We start from the raw sequence: 24718 nt of genomic DNA on the forward strand, positions 1-24718 counted from the left end.
TTTTTGGATACTCCCCTGCATGTGGATTAGCCCTTTTTGGATACTCCCCTGCTTGTGGATTAGCCCTTTTTGGATACTCCCCTGCATGTGGATTAGCCCTTTTTGGATGGTCCCTTGCATGTGAATTCTAGAATATTGTAAAATGAATCATTGCTTGCCTCATAAGAGACAGTGCTCATTAGCTGTTTTATGTCCCATCTAAAATGTATCCTATTCTTGTTCACTAGGAATGCAGGTGTAGACCTCTGATTGTTATAGTCTTCTCGCCATACTGCTCCCATGGCAACTGTGTCCTGGAGAGGTCAACTCTGTTAACCAAAGCCAGCCTCTGAGCTGAAACCTGAACACCAGTGTTAATCAATGTCATATATTACATTATACCATATATACACCAAATGTTCATTTATATTGTATGTATATTTTTATACTTGTGATGAGATGTAATATGATGTGTATACATACGAGTGTAAAGGTATGTGTATCAAAGGTGTTTAATCAAAGCAGGCGGTGTATCCTGTGAGCTAAACACCAGCTGAGGGTGAACCCTGTGACCTCTCTGGGACCCTGGACGACCTTTACCTCAGCGTGGCGATGTTGGGCGACACTTGGAATGTTGGAACTCGGGAAAAGGCATCTCTACCACACATAGATATACCTTTACTATCATTGACAAGAATGTGTAAGGGCAAAATCTACTACAGGTTTGGAAACTATGGTAGATGTTTTTTACGCAGGCAGGGTCCATTGTCATTCAGCTGTCTATCATCTGGGTATTATTCATTAGTGCACACACTGTGAAATGTTGTTACGTTAGTCTTATTTTAAAATGGATTGAATTTAAAAAAAAACTGCAATCTACACACAATACCCCTTAATGACAAAGCGAAAAAAAGGTTTAAGAAATTTTTGCTAATTAAAAAAAACATTGCATAACATTGCATAAGTATTCAGACCCTTTGCTATGAGACTCTTAAATTGAGCTCAGGTGCATCCTGTTTCCATTGATCATCCTTGAGATGTTTCTACAACTTGGAGTCCATCTGTGGTAAATTCAATTTATTGGACATGATTTAGAAAAGCACACACCTGTCTATATAAGGTCCCACAGTTGACAGTACATGTCAGAGCAAAAACCAAGCCATGAGGTCAAAGGAATTGTCCGTAGAGCTCTGAGACAGGATTGTGTCAAGGCACAGATCTGGGGAAGGGTACCAAAACATTTTTGCAGCATTAAAGGGCCCCAAGAACACAGTGGCCTCCATCGTTCTTAAATGGAATGAGTTTGGAAACACTTTTCCTAGAGCTGGCAGTCCGGTCAAACTAAGCAATCGGGGGAGAATGGCCTTGGTCAGGGAGGTCACCAAGAACTCGGTCACTCTGACAGAACTCCAGAGTTTCTCTGTGGAGATGGGAGAAACTTCAGGAAGGGAAACCATCTCTGCAGCACTCCACCAATCAGGCCTTTACGGTAGAGTGGTCAGACGGAAGCCACTCCTTAGTAAAAGGCACATGACAGCTAGCTTGGAGTTTGCCAAAAGGTGTCTAAAGGACTCTTAGAACATAAGAAATTTTGGCCTGAATGCCAAGTGTCACGTCTGGAGAACACCTGGCACCATCCCTACGGTGAAGCATGGTGGTGGCAACATCAAACTGTGGGGATGTTTTTCAGTGGCAGGGACTGGGAGACTAGTCAGGTTCGAGGAAAAAATGAACAAAGCAAAGTACAGAGAGATTATTGATGAAAACCTGCTCTAGAACGCTCAGGAACTCAGACGAAGGTTCACCTTCCAACAGGACAAAGACCATAAGCACACAGCCAAGGCAATGCAGGAGTGGCTTCAGGATGAGTCTCAATGTCCTTGAGTGGCCCAGCCAGAGCCCGGACTTTACCTCAATCAAATATATCTGGAGAGACCTGAAAATAGCTGTGCAGCGACACTGCCCATCCAACCTGACAGAGCTTGAGAGGATCTGCAGAGAAGAATGGGAGAAACTCCCCAAATACAGATGTGCCAAGATTGTAGCGTCATACCCAAGAAGACTCAAGGCTATATTCTTTGCCAAAGGTGCTTCAACGAAGTACTGAGTAAAGTGTCTGAATACTTATGTAAATGTTACATATTATTTTGTCATTATGGGGTATTGTGTGTAGATTGATGAGGGGGGGGATCATCCATTTTAGAATAAGGCTGTAGCGTAACAAAATGTGAAAAGTTTTCCATTAATAGACAAATCCAGGTAGGTCCCTCCTCGTTTTGGCCCGTTTGCTTCCTTTTTGGCTCCTAGTAAATATGACCCAGTAGTCAGTCCTGCGTTTGAAAATAAAGCAAAATAACGTGTGAAAGTCTCATCTCATATACGAAACAACAAAGTCAGTCATTGTCGTGACACATCCATAGCAGGGGATCAAACAGACCTGAGCTACGCAATAATACATATTTCGGTTTCCTGTAGAAGTGTCAAACAGGAAAAAGACTGAAGGTTGACGACAACTCCTTCTCTGGCCGGAGGCGTAGACAACAGCATGAGGACACGGCGCTCTCTGTGGCTTATTTCTTCACTCAATGAAAGAGCACACAAAGCTAGGAAGATAAAAGAACAGGATGAGATGGAAGGATCTCTTTCCTTCCACTTCTTTCTTTCCTCCGCTCTCATCTCTCCGTTTGAAGAGAGCCCCCCCCCCACCCTCCCCTCAGTGGCTGAAATGGCTTAAATGGTATTTGTTTAGAATGTCAACTTTAACCCTAGTAACACACACAGTAGCCAGTGTCATTCAACAAGTCCCTTATGAGAGACAATAAGAATGACTACAATTAACAACAGGAAACATAGGGATTTAGGGATTATTAAAGCATACGAACTGCATTGACAATGCAAATGCGGACACGCAGGGGACTAAGGCATATACACAAAATCACATACACAACCATACAGGGACATACATATGCACAGAGCTCTATTCTAATTCAAGATTTGAAGCTTAGAACTACAATAGCCTAATGATAAAGAAGGCAAAAGCCTATTAAAGATTCAAGAGTGGATGAAACCAGACTCACTGCTACTAATGAGGATTCCTGAGCCTGACACCACTTCCAGTTCATTTTTCAAAAGGACAGGATGAAGAATAGAACACATCCCAGACAGACAGTTGTAAACAGGTTGAAACCACCCTCCTTTTATTTTAAATGTGATATGTACAGGAAAAAGGTCTGTATACATTTCTAAATATATCAGGTCAAAGTCTGAAAAACAATTGCACTGTGCTTACAATAGCTTTATACTTTAAACGTCATGATACATACATACAGCATTGTGAAGTCAGACGGGATACAAATAGACTGATCCCCTAACGCAGAGGCTTATTTTAACTTTCACTGTAAAAAAAACTAGAACCAAACAACGAAAGCTGTTCAGGGAAACAAAAGTACCCCAAAACAATCATGACATACTGTACCGAAGAGATTCAAACGGTATGTGAAAAATACTTGGTGTATTGGTGTGTCAGTTAGCTACAAAAACATTCTGAACACATTGTTTTCCCTCCTCAGGCACTTATTATAGACCTCTGAACCTAGCCATGAACTAGCCTGGTCCCAGGTCTGTTTGTGCCATCTTGTTAACTGCATCCGGGCTCGAGTTTTCCCTAGGTACAGATTTAGGATCTGCTTTCCCCTCCCCCAATCATAACCATTAGTGGGGGAAATGCAAAACTAACCCAAGATAGGCCGAGGGAACTTCATCCTACACCCTTGTTAACAACGATGACCGTAGACGTAAACTAGACAGCACAAACAGCTCTGGAACCAGGCTAGCAATGGACACCACACAACAGATTCCCACCAGACTGCAGACATTGGCGAAGTACTGCAGAGCAGACGACATAACACTCTTATTTCCATGTTAGACATGTTCAACAGCTGATACAGGGAGTTCGCTCTCTCACACCATGGCCTGAGTCCCAAATGGCACTCAAACTATTTAGCTCAACCATAGGGATCTGGTCAAAAGTAGTGCACTATGTAGGGAATAGAGTGCCATTTGGAACGTAGTCCGCGTTAACTCACAAATGGAAGCTAATGCATTTCATATGACTGTACTTGGCGTAGGGAGAACACATTGAAGCACATCTCCAAAGCAGCGAGGTGCCAGACACTTCTGTTATAGTATACCACGAGGCGACAGAGTACATACGCCAGTCATTTTATTTTTTTCCCCCTTTTGTGTATTCACCACACTCTCCTTTGTTCGGTTGCATTCATCTCCACCATTCTGTACATTTCATAGACATCCGAGCATCGTCACATTAAAGGCCCATTATATACAAGAGGAGAGTGACTCACTAGTTCCCAGCTATACGGCAGCTGAACGCAACTACCACTCAAACACAATTTCATATTTTTATTAACAAAGGAAGATGGGTCGATTAAACCGAAATCTTGCATCAGTATTCCGATTGTCTCTCTTTCTGTTTCTTTGTGGAGCGAAACAGTGATGTGGCCCTCCACTCCGGAACAGCCTCTTGCGACTGTGTTCTGTTCTTTGGCTGTGGCAGGCAGCAGGTGGCTTGTGATGAAAAATTCAGTGCAGGGCTGACGGGGGAAGAGGAGAGGTGGGGAGGAGGAGAGGATGGAGCCAGAGACAGGCAGACAGGCAGGCCAGGTTAGCCGTGCCCAGAGCAGAGAGGCCAGGCAGTGGATCAGAGACCTCTCTCTCACTCTCTGTGGAGACGACACACACATGAATCATTTATGAGGGGCCTTCATTAATAACCAGTGCTATGCCCTCCTTCTCCCCCTCCTTTAACACACTCCCTCTCTTTCCACTCCCTCTCTCTTTTCTCGAACCCTCTGGGGACTACTGAAGGGGCTTCTCATAAAGACAAAAACGATTAAAACAGATAAATAGAATACCGAGAGAAGCTCAACATTGTTATTTTGATTTAGTGTTAGAGTAGTACTGTCTAGGCAGCCCAGGGTTTTTTCCTGGCCAGGGGTGGGCAAGGTGCAGGGGTGACAGGTCATGTAGGAGCCATGGTTAACAACACCAGACCACAATGGAAGTGTCAATGATGGAGACCACACCACACTCGCACATCGCTCACTCACATTCAGACACACGGTCTCTCTCACATGCACGCATGCACACACACACACCCACACACACACACACACACACACACACACCCCCACTTGGCTTAAAATAACGGCCGTTTGCCTATCTGTTTGATTGTCAGAGCGTGAGGGTAACAGATGTCTGTGAATCACACAACACTACTACCCAGAAAGCATTGTGACCATAAATACAGAAAGTCTCACTTAACAACAAGCAGTCTGTAGGAGGGGAACATGACTGACTAGGACTGAATGGAAGACTAAGAGGTCACATCCAGGGTAAGCCATTAATTCAAACACCCACTGTGCAGTCCCTAACTCTTCTTAGATCAATCTCGGCCAATCAGCTCCTCAAGTTGTCCACATCTTCCACAACTGTGGCCCCCTCTTGCCTGTCCCTATCCTTACCCCTATCCCCTCATGAGTAGAAGGAGCTTCCCCATTCTATGCTAAGTAGCTCCTCAAGTTGTCCACATCTTCCACAACAGTGGCTCTTGTCTGTCCTGTCCCTATCTCCTCAGGAGTTGCTGCTAAGCAGCTCCTCAAGTTGTCCATATCCAGCGCCACCAATTGTGGCCTCCTCTTGGAAGCCCTGTGGCCTCCTCTTGGAAGCCCTGTCCCTTCCACTATACCTTCCCCTTTCCTCTGTTCCCTCAGGAGTAGAAGGGCCTTCCCTTCTCGGGCCCCTGCAGCTTGTTGAGCCTGGCCAGCTGGGAGGGCGAGGGGGGTACGTCCTGTCTATAGGGGCCCTTAGGCGACACAGGGTCCTTGTGAGCCGAGTACCCGTCATAGGTGTTGTTCCCGGGGTGTTCCTGCGGGGGCGCTAGCAGTAGCTGCTTCCCTTTGGCCTCCTGCTCCCTGCGTCTCTGCTCCTGCCTCAGCAGCTCCTGGGCCTCCAGGAGGACGCGGGCATTCACTCCGCTCATCCCCGGGTAGCCGTTTCTGGAGCCCTTGTAGCTAGAGTAGCGAGGGTTCTCCTTGGCCGTCTGGAAGCCATCGCCCGGCGGGTAGACCTTGTCCCAGGAGTCCTGCGAGATGGAGCTGGGGTTCTTCCTGGGTTGCCTGTGGAGGGAGGGAGAAAGCGTGAATGAAAGGAAGTGCGAGACACGAGTGAACGGAGCGTTTTAAAGAGGAAGAGTGCATTGACTCAGAAAGAGAAGGGTGAGAAAGTGAGAGAAAAGGTGATACGACAGAAATAGAATGACTAGAATGGGATTCCATATTCAAGCCAATAATCCCATAATGGGTGGACTGGACTGGTGTCTATTTATACTGTACCCATGGGAATAAAACAGGCTGCCATTTAGAGTGTGCCAGTGGTGATGCTATTTCTACGGGTGAGACACGAGTGAAGATGTTAAGAGGGTTTTAAAGAGAAGGGGTGCAATGACTCGGAAAGAGGAGATTCCACAGAGAGAGGCCGGGCCAGACAAAGCCCAGCACCACCCATAACCAATAGGCAATTTAGCACACAATAAAAACATAGAAACACATTAACCTAGAGGGACAGTGACACAGCCTTTCCATCCATATAACCCTTTTGTGAGGGACAGACCGGCCCATTGGGTTTGACAGGCAGTAATAGCAGCCCTGCTGCAAATGAGACTCAACCGGACCCACTATGTCACTCTGGCGGTTTCACAGTAGAAATCTGACATGGTATTTAAAAAGGAGGAGCTGTCAGCCTCCTTCTTCCATACAACATACAGTCAGTCAGCCCTGCAGATGTGTGTGTGTGTGACATCACCCCGACTCATGCTTGACTGGGCACTTTGTGAGCTCTCTGTGTTCAGCCCATATGATATGCATGAGTGTTCAGGCCTAGAGCACTGCTTATCTCAGGGGCAGGAGAAATTGAATAGACTGAATAACATCAACGAACCAGACCTGGGTTCAAACGCCATTTGAAATCATTTCAAATCCTTAATCTGTGCTTGATTGAGCTTGTCTGATGGACCAATAGAATAGTCCCAAAACTGTAAACCCCACCCACCTGGCACTCTAGGCAGGATAGAGCAAACACTCAAAGTATATGAAAGATTTCAAATAGTATTTGAACCCAGGTCTGCAACTAACAGGCTTTTGTCTCAGAGCCATGCATAATTAGTGGATTTATCAACCAACTGTGAAGAAGAAACCATATTATTTCTGTATTTGAAGAATCATTTGAAGAAGCATTATAATGAAAAATGCGTGTGATACCAGACCTTTGTGTGAAGATGACCGGTTAAAAATATACTGACCAAAAATATCAACTCACCAATTTCATTGATTTTACAGAGTTACAGTTCATATGAGGAAATCAGTCAGTTTAAATAAATAAATCATGCCCTAATCTATGGATTTCACATGACTGGGAATGAAGATATGCATCTGTTGCTCATAGATACCTTAAAAAAAAAGGGCCTCACAATCTCGTCATAGTATCTCTTTGCATTTAAATTGCCATCGATATAAATACAATTGTGTTCGTTGTCCGAAGCTTATTCCAGCCCATACCATAAACCCACCGCCACCACGGGGCAGTCTGTTCACAAAGTTGACATCAGCAAACTGCTCGCCCACACGACGCAATACACGTGGTCTGCAGTTGTGAGGCCGGTTGGACGAGAGAGAAATTAGAGAAATTAACATTCAATTGGCAACAGCTCCGGTGGACATTCCTGTAACCAGCATGCCAATTTCACACTCCCTCCAAACAATGTGTTTTGTGACAAAACTGCACATTTTAGAGTGGCCTTTTATTATTTTATTGTCATCAGATTCTTGATATGCCACACCTGTCAGGTGGATGGATTATCTTGGCAAAGGAGAAATGCTCAATAACAGGGATGTAAACACATTTGTGCACATCATTTCAGAGAAATAAGCTTTTTGTGCGTAAGGAAAAAAATAATTTGGAAATCTTTTATTTCAGCTCATGAAACATGGGACCAATTTAAATGTTGCATTTCTATTTTTGTTCAGTGTAGATATGCTTTCTTTCAACCCATAACATACAGCACCAGTCAAAAGTTTGGACACACGTACTCATTCAAGGGTTTTTCTTTATTTTTACTATTTTCTACATTGTAGAATAATAGTGAAGACATCAAAACTATGAAATAACACATAAGGAATCATGTAGTAAGCAAAAAAAGTGTTAAACACATTTTATATTTGAGATTCTTCAAAGTAGCCACCCTTTGCCTTGATGACAGCTTTTCACTCTTGCCATTTTCTCAACCAGCTTCATGAGGTAGTCACCTGGAATGCATTTCAATTAACAGGTGTGCCTTGTTAAAAGTTTCCTTCTTAATGCGTTTGAGCCAATCAATCTCAGTCAGCTGTGTTGTGATAAGGTAGGGGTGGTATACAGAAGATAGCCCTATTTGATTAAAAAACAAGTCCATATTATGGCAAGAACAGCTCAAATAAGCAAAGAGAAACTAAAGTTTCTTCAAGAGCAGTCGCAAAAACCATCAAGCGCTATAATGAAACTGTCTGTCATGAAGAACTCCACAGGATAGGAAGACCCAGAGTTACCTCTGCTGCAGAGGATAAGTTCATTAAAGTTACCAGCCTCAAATTGCAGCCCAAATAAATGCTTCACAGAGTTCAAGTAACAGACACATCTCAACATCAACTGTTCAGAGGAGACTTCATGAATCAGAACTTCATGGTCGATTTGCCGCAAAGAAACCACTACTAAAAGGACGCCAATAAGAAGAAGAGACTTACTTGGGCCAAGAAACACGAGCAATGGACATAAGACCAGTGGAAATCTATCGTTTGGACTGATGAGTTCCCACAGTGAAGCATGGAGGAGGTGGTGTGATGGTGCTTTGCTGGTGACACTGTCAGTGTTTTTATTTAGAATTCAAGGCACACGTAACCAGCATAAGTACAAAAGCATACTGCAGCAATACGCCATCCCATCTGGTTTGCGCTTAGTCGGACTATCATCAAATCAAAATCAAATCAAATTTTATTTGTCACATACACATGGTTAGCAGATGTTAATGCGAGTGTAGCGAAATGCTTGTGCTTCTAGTTCCGACAATGCAGTACTAACCAACAAGTAATCTAACTAACAATTCCAAAACTACTGTCTTATACACACAAGTGTAAGGGGATAAAGAATATGTACATAAAGATATATGAATGAGTGATGGTAAAGAGCGGCATAGGCAAGATACAGTAGATGGTATCGAGTACAGTATATACATATGAGATGAGTATGTAAACAAAGTGGCATAGTTAAAGTTGCTAGTGATACATGTATTACATAAAGATGCAGTAGATGATAGAGTACAGTATATACGTATACATATGAGATGAATAATGTAGGTTATGTAAACATTATATTAGGTAGCATTGTTTAAAGTGGCTAGGGATATATTTTACATAATTTCACATCAATTCCCATTATTAAAGTGGCTGGAGTTGAGTCAGTGTGTTGGCAGCAGCCACTCAATGTTAGTGGTGGCTGTTTAACAGTCTGATGGCCTTGAGATAGAAGCTGTTTTTCAGTCTCTCGGTCCCAGCTTTGATGCACCTGTACTGACCTCATGAACCCAATTGAAATGATTTGGGATGAGTTGGACCGCAGAGTGAAGGAAAAGCAGCCAACAAGTGTTCAGCATATGTGGGAACTCCTTCAAGACCGTTGGAAAAGCATTCCAGGTGACTACCTCAAGCTGTCATCAAGGCAAAGTGTGGCTACTTTGAAGAATCTAACATCTGAAATATTGTTTCATTTGTTTAACACTTTGTTTGCTTACCACATGATTCCATGTGTGTTATTTCATAGTTTTGATGTCTTCACTATTATTCTACAATGTAGAAAATAAAGAAAACCCCTTGAATGAGTAGGTGTGTCCAAGCTTTGACAGGTACTGCACATTGAAACACAAACCCAACTATCTACATTAAACCCCTGGTTGAACAATTCCAATTTCAAAAGACGGGGTCTCTTCATCCTCCACATATGATTTCATTTCATTGACATAAAAGGACAACTGGGCCATTTCTCTGTGAGTAATGTAAACCAGCTATCTCTTCTCCATTAGATATCGTGCCAGTACTGTACATATGATGTAAAATGAGAAAGCGAGAGGAGGGATGGAGGAGGAACATGTGGCATTAGTGAGATTCTCTATGTCCCAAATGGCACACTATTCCATTCCCTCAGTGCACAACCATAGGGCTCCGGTGAAAAGTAGTGCACTATATGGGGAATAGGGTGCCATTTGGGACGCACTTAGACAGTCAGTGTTCTAAAGAGACCAAAGCTACGGCAGCTGTTGCAGTGGGAGGCCCTTTGGTCCTGCTGTAAATGGCATGACTTTTGCTGTGTGATCAATGCTGTTTCATTGAAGAATATCAATATGGGCTCTCAACAACAACAAATGATGCATTTGAATTGGAACCCCTTGTTTAGCAAAGCTTCCCCAAGAGGAAACTGACCTTTATCTGAAACGAAAGCTGTTTTTGAACGCATAGGCCATGATTCAGCCATTCAACCAACGACAGAAGTTGTGTGTGTGTGTGTGTGTGTGTGTGTGTGTGTGTGTGTGTGTGTCTGGGGCCATATGAAATCCATCAAAATCACACAAGCTGATACCAGGCCCCATTTTACTCCAAGGCTGTGGTCTGGTCATCCAATGGCATTTTGAAGGTAAACAATCAGATTCTTAAAATAATACAAAACAGGTTTATCCAAACAACTGGCCTTAATAGAATTACAATGAAATTACACCACAAAGCCACAGGATGTTTCTTTGACCAGGCATCGGAGACATTGGTACAATAAATCTCCGCTTTAAACAGATCTGCTTCTTCAAATATTTAACAAGCGGGATTCTGTATCAACAACCGAGGATTAAGCAGCATTGATGAAGTACTAGCTCGGAGACTAGGAGATTACATCTTGGTGATAAGTCATTGCTGACTGGAGAATGTAGGGTCGAGAGCATACGGGGTATTTACGGTTACATACACAAAAGTATGTGGACACCCCTTCAAATGAATGGATTTGACCATTTCAGCCACACCCGTTGCTGACAGGTGTATAAAATCGACCACACGGCCATGCAATCTCCATAGACAAACATTGGCTGTAGAACGGCCTCACTGAAGAGTTCAGTGACTTTCAACATGGCACTGTCATAGGACTCCATCTTTCCAATAAGTCAGATCGTCAATTTTCTGCCCTACTAGAGCTGCCCATGTCAACTGTAAGTGGTGTTATTGTGAAGTGGAAAGGTTTTGAAGCAACAACGGCTCAACCGCAAAGTGGTAGGCCACACAAGCTCACAGAACGGGACTGCCGAGTGCTGAAGTGCGTACAAATCGTCTGTTACAAACTGCCACTGGAAGCAACATCAACCCAATAACTGTTCATCGGGAGCTTCATGAAATGGGTTTCCATGGCAGAGCAGCCGCACACAAGACTAAGATCACCATGCACAATGACAAGCATCGGCTGGAGCGGTGCAAAGCTCGCCGCCATTGGACTCTGGAGCAGCGGCAACTCGTTCTCTGGAGTGATGAATCACGCTTCACCATCTGGCAGTCGACAGACTAATCTGGGTTTGGTGGATGCCAGGAGAACTCTACCTGCCCAAACGCACAGTGCGTCCGGTAAAGTTAGGTGGAGGAGGAATAATGGTCTGGGCTGTTTTTCCATGGTTAGGACTAGGCCCCTTCGTTCCAGTGAAGGGAAATCTTAACGCTACAACATTCAATGACATTCTAGATGATTCTGTGCTTCCAACTTTGTGGCAACAGTTTGGGGAAGGCCCTTTCCTTTTTCAGCATGACAATGCCACCATTCACAAAGCGAAGTCCATACAGAATTGGTTAGTCGAGATCGGTGTGGAAGACCTCGACTGGCCTGCACAGAGCCCTGTCCTCAACCCAATCAAACACTGTTGGGATGAATTGTAACGCCGACTGCAAGCCAGGCCTAATCACCCAACACCAGCGCCCAACCTCACTTATGCTCGTGGCTGAATGGAAGCAAGTCCACACAGCAATGTTCCAACATCTAGTGGAAAGCTTTCCCAGAAGAAAAGAGGCTGTTATATCAGCAAAGAGGGGAACTACTCCATTTTAATGCCCATGATTTTAGAATGAGATATTCGACGAGCAGGTGTCCACATACATAGTAATGCCTACAATCTTGGAATGAGCAGGTGTCGACATACTTTTGGTCATGTAGTGTATCTCAGGTTAGTGTAAAATGTGTCTCTTGGTTCAAACTCACCACTGACTGTACTAGTTAGCATACAGTATCATGGTTCAGCTGCAGAGCAGTTCGACCAAACGCTTCCTCCAGTTTCTATGGTCGCTAGCAAGGTTTGCAATTTGATGTGGTTGGACCTACTTGTTTTCAACATCTACTAGGCCTTGACAGTTTAGTGTATTGTAATTGTGGAGGGTCTGGGGAAAACCACCGCCTAAAGTGAATTAAACTAATTACAGTTTGCCCCCCCACACACACATACACCTGTACACACACTCATCGCTACCACAAAACATCTACAATTCACAGTCCAGTCAAGCTCATTTAGCAGCTTCCCACTACACAAGCATGACCTATCCTATAATCCCTCAGCCAATCACAAGCATGAAATATCCTCTAACCCCTCAGCCAATCATAAGCCACAGACGGACACACCACTTCCTGTAATAACACACATATCACATAGATCAAAGTTAACCACATTATCTCAGATTAGTGTGATCATGTCAGATTACTGGGGCTGGTAACGCAATACAGCCTGGCTGCATCACAAATGGCAACCTATGCCTTACATCATGACTACTTTGACCAGGGCCTATAGGGCTCTGGTCAAAAGGGTACTTTATGTAGAGAATAGGGGGCCATTTGGGACGCAACCCCAGACTATGGTTTCACAACACATCACTGGAGGCACATTGCCTACCCTCCAGGACACCTACAGCACCTTCACAGGAAGGCCAAAAAGATAATCAAGGACATCAACCACCCAGTTACTCAACCCTGCACCTTAAAGGCTGCTGCCCTACATACAGTTGAAGTTAAAGTTTATATACACCTTAGCCAAACACATTTAATCTCAGTTTTTCACAATTAATCCTAGTAAACATTCTCTGTTTTAGGTCAGTTAGGGTCACCACTTTATTTTAAGAATGTGAACTGTCAGAATAATAGTAGAGAGAATTATTTATTTCAGCTTTCATTTCTTTCATCACATTCCCAGCGGGTCAGAAGTTTACATGCACTCAATTAGTATTTGGTAGCACTGCCTTTAACCTCTAGTGACTTCCCATCCCGCATGAGGGAAAGTAATCATCGACTGACACTAATTAGCATAACGCAACGGACATAAATATTCCTAGAAAATATTCCTATTCATGAAAATCACAAGTGAAATATATTGAGACACAGCTTAGCCTTTTGTTAATCATCCTGTCATCTCAGATTTTCAAAATATGCGTTACAGCCAAAGCTAGACAAGCATTTGTGTAAGTTTCTCAGTTTTTCACAATTAATCCTAGTAAACATTCTCTGTTTTAGGTCAGTTAGGATCACCACTTTATTTTAAGTATGTGAACTGTCAGAATAATACTAGAGAGAATTATTTATTTCAGCTTTCATTTCTTTCATCACATTCCCAGCGGGTCAGAAGTTTACATGCACTCAATTAGTATTTGGTAGCACTGCCTTTAAATTGTTTAAGGGCTGCAATCCCGTTAACGGGATTGATATGACAACAGCCAGTGAAAGTGCAGAGCGCCAAATTCAAACAACAGAAATCTCATAATTAAAATTCCTCAAACATACATGTATCTTATACCATTTTAAATGTAATCTTTTTGTTAATCCCACCAACGTGTCCGATTTCAAATAGGCTTTACAGCACAAGCACCACAAACGATTATGTTAGGTCAACGCTAAGTCACAGAAAGAATCTGCCATTTTTCCAGCCAAAGAGAGGAGTCACAAAAAGCACAAATAGAGATAAAAGGAATCACTAACCTTTGACGATTTTCATCAGATGACACTCATAGGACACAATAGATTTCAAAAAAACTTTACGGAGAAAGCAAACCATGCAATAATCTGAGAACAGCTTTCAGACAACAAAGGAGCCAAAAAGATATCCGCCATATTGGGTAGTCAACAGAAGTCAGAAACAGCATTAGAAATATTCACTTACCTTTGATGATCTTCATCAGAATGCTCTCCCAGGAATCCCAGTTCCACATTAAATGTTTGATTTAGTTCGATAATGTCCATAATTTATGTCCAAAGACCTACTTTTGTTAGCTCGTTTGGTAAACAAATCCAAAGTCATGAAGAGCGTTCCCTAGTTGCAGACGAAATGTCAAAAAGTTTTCTACTGTCCGTAGAAACTTGTCAAACTAAGTATAGAATCAATCTTTAGGATGTTTTTAACATAAAACGTCAATAATATTCCAACCGGAGAATTCCAAGGTCTGTAGAAAAGCAATGGAACAAGAGCTAACTCACTCGAGACCGCGCCTCAGAGCCTGTGGCAATCGACCAGACACCTGGCTCAAACAGCCCTTATGAGTCCCCACTTCACAACAGAATCCTCAAACAAGTTTCTAAAGACGGTTGACATCTAGTGGAAGCCTTAGGAAGTGCAACATAACCAATATCCCACTGTGTATTCAATAGGGGCTGGGTTGAAAATCAACCAACCTCAGATTTCCCACTTCCTGTTTGGATTTCTTCTCAGGTTTTTGCCTGCCATATGAGTTCTGTTATACTCACACACATCATTCAAACAGTTTAAGAAACCTCAGAGTGTTTTATATCCAATACTAACAATAATATGCATATATTAGCAACTGGGACTGAGGAGCAGGCCGTTTACTCTAGGCACCTTTCATCCAAGCCAGTCAATATTGCCCCTGCAGCCATAAGAAGTTTTAACTTGGGTCAAACGTTTCAGGTAGCCTTCCACAAGCTTCCCACAATAAGTTGCGTGAACTTTGGCCCATTCATCCTGACAGAGCTGGTGTAACTGAGTCAGGTTTGTAGGCCTCCTTGCTCGCACACACTTTTTCAGTTCTGCCCACAAATGTTCTATGGGACTGAGGTCAGGGCTTTGTGATGGCCACTCCAATACCTTGAATTTGTTGTACTTAAGCCATTTTGCCACAACTTTTGAAGTATGCTTGGGGTCATTGTCCATTTGGAAGACCCATTTGGAAGACCAAACTTTAACTTCCTGACTGATGTCTTGAGATGTTGCTTCAATACATCCACAATTTCCTTTCCTCATGATGCCATCTATCTTGTGAAGTGCACCAGTATCTCCTGCAGCAAAGCACCCCCACAACATGATGCTGCCACCCCTGTGCTTCATGATTGGGATGGTGTTCTTTGGCTTGCAAACCTCCCCCTTTTTGCTCCAAACATAACGATGGTCATTACGGCCAAAAGGTTCTATTTTTCTTTCATCAGACCAGAGGACATTTATCCAAAAAGTACAATCTTTGTCCCCATGTGCAGTTGCAAACCGTAGTCTGTTTTTTTATGGCGGTTTTGGAGCAGTGGCTTCTTCCTTGCTGAGCGGCCTTTCAGGTTATGTCGATATAGGACTTGTTTTACTGTGGATATAGACACTTTTGTACCTGTTTCCTCCAGCATCTTCACAAGGTCCTTTGCTGTTGTTCTGGGATTGATATGCACTTTTCACACTAAAGTATATTCATCTCTAGGAGACAGAACACGTCTCCTTCCTGAGCGGTATGACGGCTGCATGGTCCCATGGTGTTTATACTTGCGTACTATTGTCTGTACAGATGAACGTGGTACCTTCAGGCATTTGAAAATCGCTCCCAAGGATGAACCAGACTTGTGGAGGTCTACAATGGAGGTCTTGGCTGATTTCTTTTGATTCTCCTCCCATAATGTCAAGCAAAGAGGCACTGAATTTGAAGGTAGGCCTTGAAATACATCCACAGGTACACCTCCAATTGACTCAAATGTGGTCAATTAGCCTATCAGAAACTTCTAAAGCCATTACATACTTTTCTGGAATTTTCCAAGCTGTTTAAAGGCACAGTCAACTTCTGACCCACTGGAATTGTGATAGTGAATTAGAAGTGAAATAATCTGTCCGTAAACAATTGTTGGAAAAATTACTTTTGTCATGCACAAAGTAGATTTGCCAAAACTATAGTTCTTGACCCTACCAATCCCTGTAGCGGGATCATTTTCGTCTGCAACCGCTGAATAGCATATACGCAACAGTCAAATAATATTACTAGAAAATATTCATATTCATGAAATCACAAGTGCAATATTTTGAAACACAGCTTAGCCTTTTGTTAATCACCCTGTCGTCTCAGATTTAGAAATTATGCTTTACAGCGAAAGCAATCCAAGCGTTTGTGTAAGTTTATCGATAGCCTAGCATAGCATTATGTACACTTAGCATCAGGAAGCTTGGTCACAAAAATCAGAAAAGCAATCAAATTCACCGTTTACCTTTGAGGATCTTCGGATGTTTTCACTCACAAGACTCCCAGTTACACAGCAAATGTTCCTTTTGTTCCATAAACATTATTTTTATACCCAAAATACTGACGTTTCTTTGTCGCGTTATGTTCAGAAATCCACAGGAAAGAGCGGTCACGACAACGCAGATGGAAATTCCAAATAGTCTTCATAATGTCCACAGAAACATGTCAAACGTTTTTTATAATCATTCCCCAGGTAGTTTTTAAAATATATATTCGATAATATATCAACCGAGTGTGTAACTTTTTCCATAACAGCGGGAGGAACAATGGCCGCTTCACTCAATCGCACACCATCTCACTCTGAGAGCCCCCACCTCTCCACTTACACAATGTGATCCTTCACGCTCATTTTTCAAAATAAAAGCCTGAAACTATGTCTAAAGACTGTTGACACCTTAGAGAAGCCACAGAAAAAGGAATCTGGTGGATATCCCTTTAAATGGAGGACAGGCACGCATAGGAACACAGAGGTTTCAAAATAAGAGGCTCTTCCTGATTGGTTTATCCTCAGGCTTTCGCCTGCAATATCAGTTCTGTTATACCCACAGACAATATTTTTACAGTTTTGGAAACTTTAGAGTGTTTTCTATCCTAATCTGTCAATTATATGCATATTCTAGCATCTGATCATGAGAAATAGGCCGTTTACTTTGGGAACGTTCTTTTGCCAAACAGCTTCAAGAGGTTAACAAGAAATTTGTGGAGTGATTGAAAAATTAGTTTTAACGACTCCAACTGTACATAGACATGGAATCAATGGTCTCTTTAATAATGGAACACTAGTCACTTTAATCATGTTAACATACTGTATTCTATTCTACTGTATTTTAGTCAATGCCACTCCGACATTGCACTTCCTAATATTTATATATATCTTAATTCCATTATTTTACTTCAGATGTATGCATATTGTTGTGAATTGTTAGATCCTACTGCTCTGTTGGAGCTAGGAACACAAGCATTTCGCTACACCCGCATTAACATCTGCTAAAAATGTGTGAGACCAATAACATTTGATTTGTGCTTGACAGGAATTACCCATTTGTATATGTGGACTGATAATATCAGGCTGATTTTATGTATATGAATGCATAATACCATGGTCACGGCAGTCAGCCAAACGGTTAAGAGCATTGGGCCAGTTACCGAAACATCTCTTGTCCAAATCCCTGAGCCGACTAGGTGAAAAATCTGCCGTTGTGCCCTTGAACAAGGCACTTAACACTAATCGCTCCTGTAATTCGCTCTGGGTAAGAGCGTCTGCTAAATGACTCAAATGCAAATTGAAAAAATATAGGGATTATGTTGAACGAGGAAAACATTGTATGGCCTATGTGTGTTCTCTCTCCCTCACTGTTACGCAGACACGCACACACACACACACACACACACACACACACACACACACACCCTCACTCACCGTGGCAGGGAGCTGTACTGTCTCTGCGCCTGTTGGAAGGCGTCTCTCTCCTCCTGCCTCTGTCTCTGTCTCTGCACCTCTACAGACACAGAGTGTCGGCCTGTCTGTTGTCCGTCTGTCTGGTACGGGCTTGGGCCTGTGTTGGTGTTGTTGGGCTGAAAGAGGGAGGGGCCAACATCCTGGTTATTCAACACACACAACTATCCGACACATACAATGCACCAGAGCCTTACATTTAAGAGTGTGGACATTGAGATTCGACCAAATGTATTAGGATGCATTTACAGTGCATCTGTGAATCTATGAATAAATAGAAGGGACTAAAAGTTGGCCAAACTCTAAATATATGGCTCTGCAATACTTACCAGGAGCCATCAAGACATGGCCTGCTCTTGTCCTTCACCGTGGCCAGGTCAAACAGAGGTTAGACTGACAGACAGAGAGGAGGACGGAGGAGCATGCTGGTGACGCAGGGTGGACGGAGATGAGATGGATGTTAGTACTGCAGGTGTATACGAAGCCTCTCAGCCGACGCCCTAGCGCAGGTCATTAACCGTCCTGAACAGCCAGAGCGCACGCCACGGAACGCCACGGAGGAACAGCGTCGTCATTCACTTATCTCCAGCTCCTCCTGGCATGTGACTGTGGATGCCTCCCAAATGGCACCCTACAGTATAACCTACATTTTTGACCAGGGGCCTGGTCAAAAATAGCGCACTGTATATGGGAATAGGGTGCCATTTCAGCCACACATCCCATATATCCTCCACGGAACACATTGAAACACGTCGAGGAACGACTAACTACCACGCCTTCTTTCTCCTTCCCCATCTTTCATCAGCGAGGAGGTGGGTGTAATGGCTGCGGATCAGTCATAACACAAAGGCTATCTAATATTACTTTGATGGGCCATGCCAAGTATTCATACAGAGTGCCACGCTCTAGTGGTGGAAGGGCCATAAAGCAATTTGTCCCGTCATCGCAGGGAGGACCTCCGAGACACCCACATTAAACCTAATGAATCCTTTTAATCATCGGGGATTGATTGGCATAACCTGGGCTGTTGGGCGCGCTGTCGCACTCTGTTGCCATGGCGACGCCAGCCAGGCCATGGACACCTAAAAGGTAGCTCATCTCCATCCATATCGCTAGCGAGATGTGTTCCAGATGTGAATTTCACTGTGCATATTACATATTGCATACGTAAATTACAGTTTGCAATATGGTGTGATTGGATATACTTGATCCCTTTAGTGTCTTGAAATAATAACTTTGTAAGACAAGGAAACAAAGCTAGAAAACCACAACCTATAAAGCTTATCAAGGTATTAAAATGAACGCGGAAGGCGCTAAAATAAAATACAGAGAGGCAATATAAACGCTTCTGGCTGCCGAAAGCAGCCCCCGTGGACGCACTGCTCTTAGTGTGGTAAATGATCGCAATAACGGTTCCCCAACGCAGAAACACAGTCGATCAGTCACTGTGATCGAATTAGCCCAAGGAAACCATGGTCGTGTTCAGTAGGGCACACCATAGCAAAAAGTTTTGCAACGCAAAGTGACAATCTGTGTTGTTATTGGACGAGTTTCGGTAGTACCCATTGCCAAAACGTTTCTTCCCTACAGAATACAAGCCAGATTCCGCCGCTCTCCTCTGGACCATTGTACTACAGTGAGAAATATACCATCCAGAGGGGTAGCAATCAGAGGTAGAGCTGTCTAACCTCCGCTAACCAGGAACACCTAACTAAACAGCATGCAGGACAGGATCATTAGGGAAGTGATTTGCAGCACAACTACAGACATGCTGGATTCCAGACAGCAGGCCCCAGCGGGCTAAAGGGGAGATAATGCACAGGGCTGGCCTGACCTGTAATATCAAAGCCTGCTAAGAACACTCACAGTGACAGGGTCAGTGCTTCCACATGGCGGGACTCTCCCTTCATTGTTTACCCTATGGGCCCCAGAATGGAATTCCCAGAACTCTTTTCACCTTGTGTATGTAGAGAAGTCATTCTTCTTACTGACTTGACCATAGAAATAGAATTACTAGAACGGACATTCTCATTCAAGTCAGCGTTCTGTAATTGGACTTGTGACACTAGTCTAGACCGAACACTATGGCCACTACAGAAGATGTTAATTGAACGTTATGTGCTGAGTCTGTCTCCTCACGCTAAATGGAATGGAGTGGGTGGGGCTGGACTGATGGGGTTAATGTTCTGATATATAGGGCCTCTTAGTCTGATCAATTCACTCTAATAATGAGACAGCTACAAAATGCATCCTGCGTCCCAAATAGCACCCTATCCTCTATATAGTGAACAAAGCATTGCACAATGAATGTTCAAGTGCATGAGTTTTTCCACATTTTGTTATGTTACAGCCTTATTCTAAAGTTGATTAAATAAATAAAAAATCCTCAGCAAAAAAAAAAAACTGAAATACATGATATACTTGGGTATTCAGACCCTTTGCTAAGAGACTCGAAATTGAGCTCAGGTTCATCCTGTTTCCATTGATCATCCTTAACATATTCCTACAACTTGATTGGAGTTCACCTGTGGTAAATTAAATTGATTGGACATGATTTGGAAAGGCACACAAATCAAATCAAATCACCTGTCTATACAAGGTCCCACAGTTGACAGCGCATGTAAGAGGAAAAACCAAGCCATGAGGTTTAAAGAATAGTCCGTAGAGCTCTGAGACAGGATTATGTCGAGGCACAGATCTGGGAAGGGTACCAAAACATTTCTGCAGCCTTGAAGGTCCCCAAGAACACAGTGGCCTCCAAGACTCTTCCTAGAGCTGGCTGCCTGGCCAAACTGAACAATCGGGGGAGAAGGGCCTTGGTGAGGGAGGTGACCAGAGCTCCAGAGTTCCTCTGTGGAAATGGGAGAACGTTCCAGAAGGACAACCATCTCTGCAGCACTCTACCAATCGGGCCTTTATGGTAGAGTGGCCAGACGGAAGCCACTCCTCAGTAAAACGCACATGACAGCCACTTGGAGTTTCCCAAAAGGCAACCCTCAGACCATGAGAAACAAGATTCTCTGGTCTGATAAAACCATGATTGAACTCTTTGGCCTGAATGCCAAGCGTCACGTTTGGAAGAATCCTGGCACCATCCCTACGGTTAAGCATGGTGGTGGAAGCATCATGGAGATGTTTTTCAGTGGGAGGGACTTGAAGACTACTCAGGATCGAGGAAAAGAAGAATGGAACAAAGTAGAGAGATTACTGATGAAAATCTGCTCCAGAGCGCTCAGGACCACAGACTGGGGGTTAAGGTTCACCTTCCAACAGGACAAAGACCTTAAGAACACAGCCAAGACAACGCAGGAGTGGCTTTGGGACAAGTCTCTGAATGTCCTTGAGTGGCCCAGTCAGAGCCCGGACTTGAACCCGATCTAACATCTCTGGAGAGACCTGAAAATAGCTATGCAGCAACGCTCCCCATCCAACCTGACAGAGCTTGAGGATCTGCAGAGAAGAATGGGAGAAAATCCCCAAATACAGGTGTGCCAAGCTTACAGTGTCATACCCAAGAAGACCCAAGGCTGTAATTGCTGTCAAAGGTGCTTCAACAAATGATTGAGTAAGAAAGTATAGAAAACTGTTTTAGTTTTGTCATTATGGGGTAATTGTGTGTAGATGGATGAGGGGAAAAAATAATTTAATCAATTTCAGAACAAGGCTGTAATGTAACAAAATGTGGAAAAAGTCAAGGGGTCTGTATACTTTCTGAAGGCACTCTATATGCACAGGGAGCATAATTGAGTTTTCAGCGACATATGTTACCATTTTCCATAATTTGGCAATCAGTATGGCAGAGAAAATAAAATCTAAGAACACAAAATTACTGCTGATTACTATGCGGTTCTGTAAGACGTTGGTTATTCTGTTATTTAGAAATAAATTGTGATGGCAATTATGTCTGACTCCCTTCAATGGTGCGGTCATGGGAACAGGGTAACTTCGCTTTCTATCAGTAATGTAAATAAACAATGTGATGGTATTATCAAGGAGTTTAAATCGGCAATCAGCAGTTGAAACAAGGTGATTTGGTAAAAAGCCGAGTGTAGGGGCTGGAGAAATGTGACCGCTCTCAAATTCAGACAGCTCTGGATGCAAGGACGAACCATCCATGACATCAAATGTATAGTTGAAACCATGTTTAGAGGCTATGTAGTGTTTGTTACATTTACATTGTTTACAAACATTGGAGAAGAACAAGCTTATATTTCGGGTTCTGATGGGGTACAACAGTTGAACTAAGCTCATGTGGCATTTATAAGTAATATTCTTCAACAATCAATGGGTACATATCATTAATTTAGAAGTCAAAAAATGGATGAAGCAACTGCAGATTGCCCCTTTAATGACTATGCCTGAGTCCAAAATAGCACCCTATTCCCCTAAGGCGCTGGGCAGTAGTGTACTATACAGGGAATAGGGTGCCATTTGGGACACAACCGATATGTACATGCTTGACTGTGTAGAGCAACAAAGCGCAGCTTGAAAGCCCTTCCCCACACATGGCACACTCAGTGTCTCAAAACAAGACCAAGCTTTTTATTTGATTTATCATCATCACCTCTAAATGAAGCCCAGGGCCCGTACGCATGAATTGTCTCAGAGTAGGAGTGCTGATCTAGGATCAGTTCTGCATTTTAGATCACAGTGAATGATCCTAGCTCAGTACTCCGACTCTGATACACCTGATTCATACAGCCCCAGAGGTCAAATGTAGTCTGTTCATGATCTCTCCGTTTACAACTGTTAGAAAACTCATTCAAATCAATCCTTAGACAACGCCATACAAAAGATTAGAAAAACGGTACATGTTGACAGTCTAAAAACAACATCACACGTATATAGAGGCCTAAGAGACGAAAGTTGAATTAGTACAAATGTACTTCATAACAACGTATAGGAGTAATACAGCCAAATATTTAAATATACACAGCAGTGGTTATAGGACAAAAGACATGACACAACAATATATACATATTCTAGAAATATTAAAAAGTAGTGACTTTCAAACATTAGGCAAATTATTTTGCTGATCATTCATAATTTGACGTTGTAACAGACAGAATGTAAAATGTATACTTAAGGCATACTGCTGGTGTAATGGATGGAAGAATAGGACATAGTGCAGTCTTTACCTAGGAACCAGAGACCTTCAATTACATCATAGAAAGGTATTCTGTAAGAATTATCAAGGCATTTCCAATTTTTCCCAATTGTAATTGCTTGAATTATCACTCATCCTATTTTGGTGGCCATGCCAACAAAAGAGTACAAATTCAAAAAAATCCACAACGCCCGAACCTCTTCTCTAAAAAGGCACAGTTAAAAACCGACAATTGCGGGGGTGCTTTCTTATCACACAGAAAGCACCCCCGCAATCAGACACACAGACAGGAGTCCATTGGTCCTTGAGAAGGTGGGCGGGTCCTTGTTTTGTGAGAGACAGACAGACAGACCAACAGATGGCATTGATGGCAGATGGGATGAGAAGGGTGGTGCGACGGGGGTGGTGGTCGTGACGGGTGGGGTTAGAGGTCAGGTGAGTGTGCCAGAGGGTCACATGCTCCTAGACGCATGCAGGTGGAGATGTTGGTTGCAACCAAAAAGGCACCCTATTTTCCATGTAGTGCACTACTTTTAACCAGGTCACATAGGCCTCTAGCCAAAAGTAGCGCACTAAATAGGGAATAGGATGCCATTTGGGACTTAACCGTTGTTGTAAGAGTTATTGGGTCGTTCCATATGATTTGAAACCCTTTCTGACTGCATCCTTTTTGATTTGAATTGAACCTTTCATACATGTTTGCGGTGGTCTACTTTTCGGACCTGAATGCCAAAACATTCAGGAGACCATTTTGCATACCCCACCGTAACATGAGAAATCCATGTTTTCATCACTGAAAAAGAAAAAATGTTGAGTTTGATATTATTTAAAAGCTTACAAACAGGATTGTCAAAGTATTTTATAATTTGAACTTTGAGCACTTCTGGGTCACTCCACAAAGAGTGCCTTTTGCGTGCATCCCTTTGATATTTTATGTAGAATTTGTGCGCCAATATTGTATTTTAAAAGCCTGTTATATAAAATGAAGTGCTCTTTAATATATACCACATGGATAATTCAATAAATCAGATTTTTAATATTAATAAACACTAAAGTACCAAAATTCAGCATTTTGACATGTCCTTCCATACACCCTCTGACTTCTAAGAAGATTTTTTACCCATTTTACCCCAACATTCCTCCACTTAACACCAACATTTCTACATGTTTTCACCATCATTCTAAAGCCCTAGTTATTTAGTTGCTGTGACAAAGTAATTTCTGAATATTATTCTTCATTTGATGTTATTAGTGATTCTTTTAAAGGTCAACCCTGTTACACTGAACTCTCGTTTTAATATGGTAAAGAAAAAGAAAGAAGACTGAACTAATAGTCAAATCATAGTGTAAAAGCAGATGAGCTGGTTGGTCCTACTCATTTTCTGAGGTATTGTGGTAGAAAACTGAGCGGGTTGAGCACAACACCCTTTAACCAAAATAGATAAATAGACAGGCTAGAAATGTTTTAAAAATACAAAACTTGTGAAGCTAGAATGACATTTTCCCTCCCTGTTG

At 42.8% G+C, this 24718-nt stretch overlaps 1 protein-coding gene across 10 annotated transcripts in view; it reads right to left on the reverse strand.

Moving 5' to 3' along the window:
• Positions 1-3143: 3143 nt before the first annotated feature.
• The window catches only part of LOC109874536 (partitioning defective 3 homolog), a 239563-nt gene continuing 217988 nt past the window's right edge, over positions 3144-24718 (reverse strand). For 7 of the 10 annotated variants that reach the window (XM_031809815.1, XM_031809812.1, XM_020466486.2 and 4 more), the window contains 2 exons: positions 18061-18215; positions 3144-6173 (listed from right to left, as the gene is read on the reverse strand). In XM_031809815.1, coding sequence (XP_031665675.1) covers positions 5765-6173; positions 18061-18215 — 564 coding nt within the window. In that variant the 3' untranslated portion in view covers positions 3144-5764. The remainder of the gene's footprint in view (positions 6174-18060; positions 18216-24718) is intronic. The other 3 variants (XM_031809814.1, XM_031809813.1, XM_020466485.2) reach the window with 2 other exon arrangements.

The sequence above is a fragment of the Oncorhynchus kisutch genome, linkage group LG30 (genome assembly GCF_002021735.2).
Source record: "Oncorhynchus kisutch isolate 150728-3 linkage group LG30, Okis_V2, whole genome shotgun sequence".
NCBI classification, from domain to species: Eukaryota; Metazoa; Chordata; class Actinopteri; order Salmoniformes; family Salmonidae; genus Oncorhynchus; species Oncorhynchus kisutch.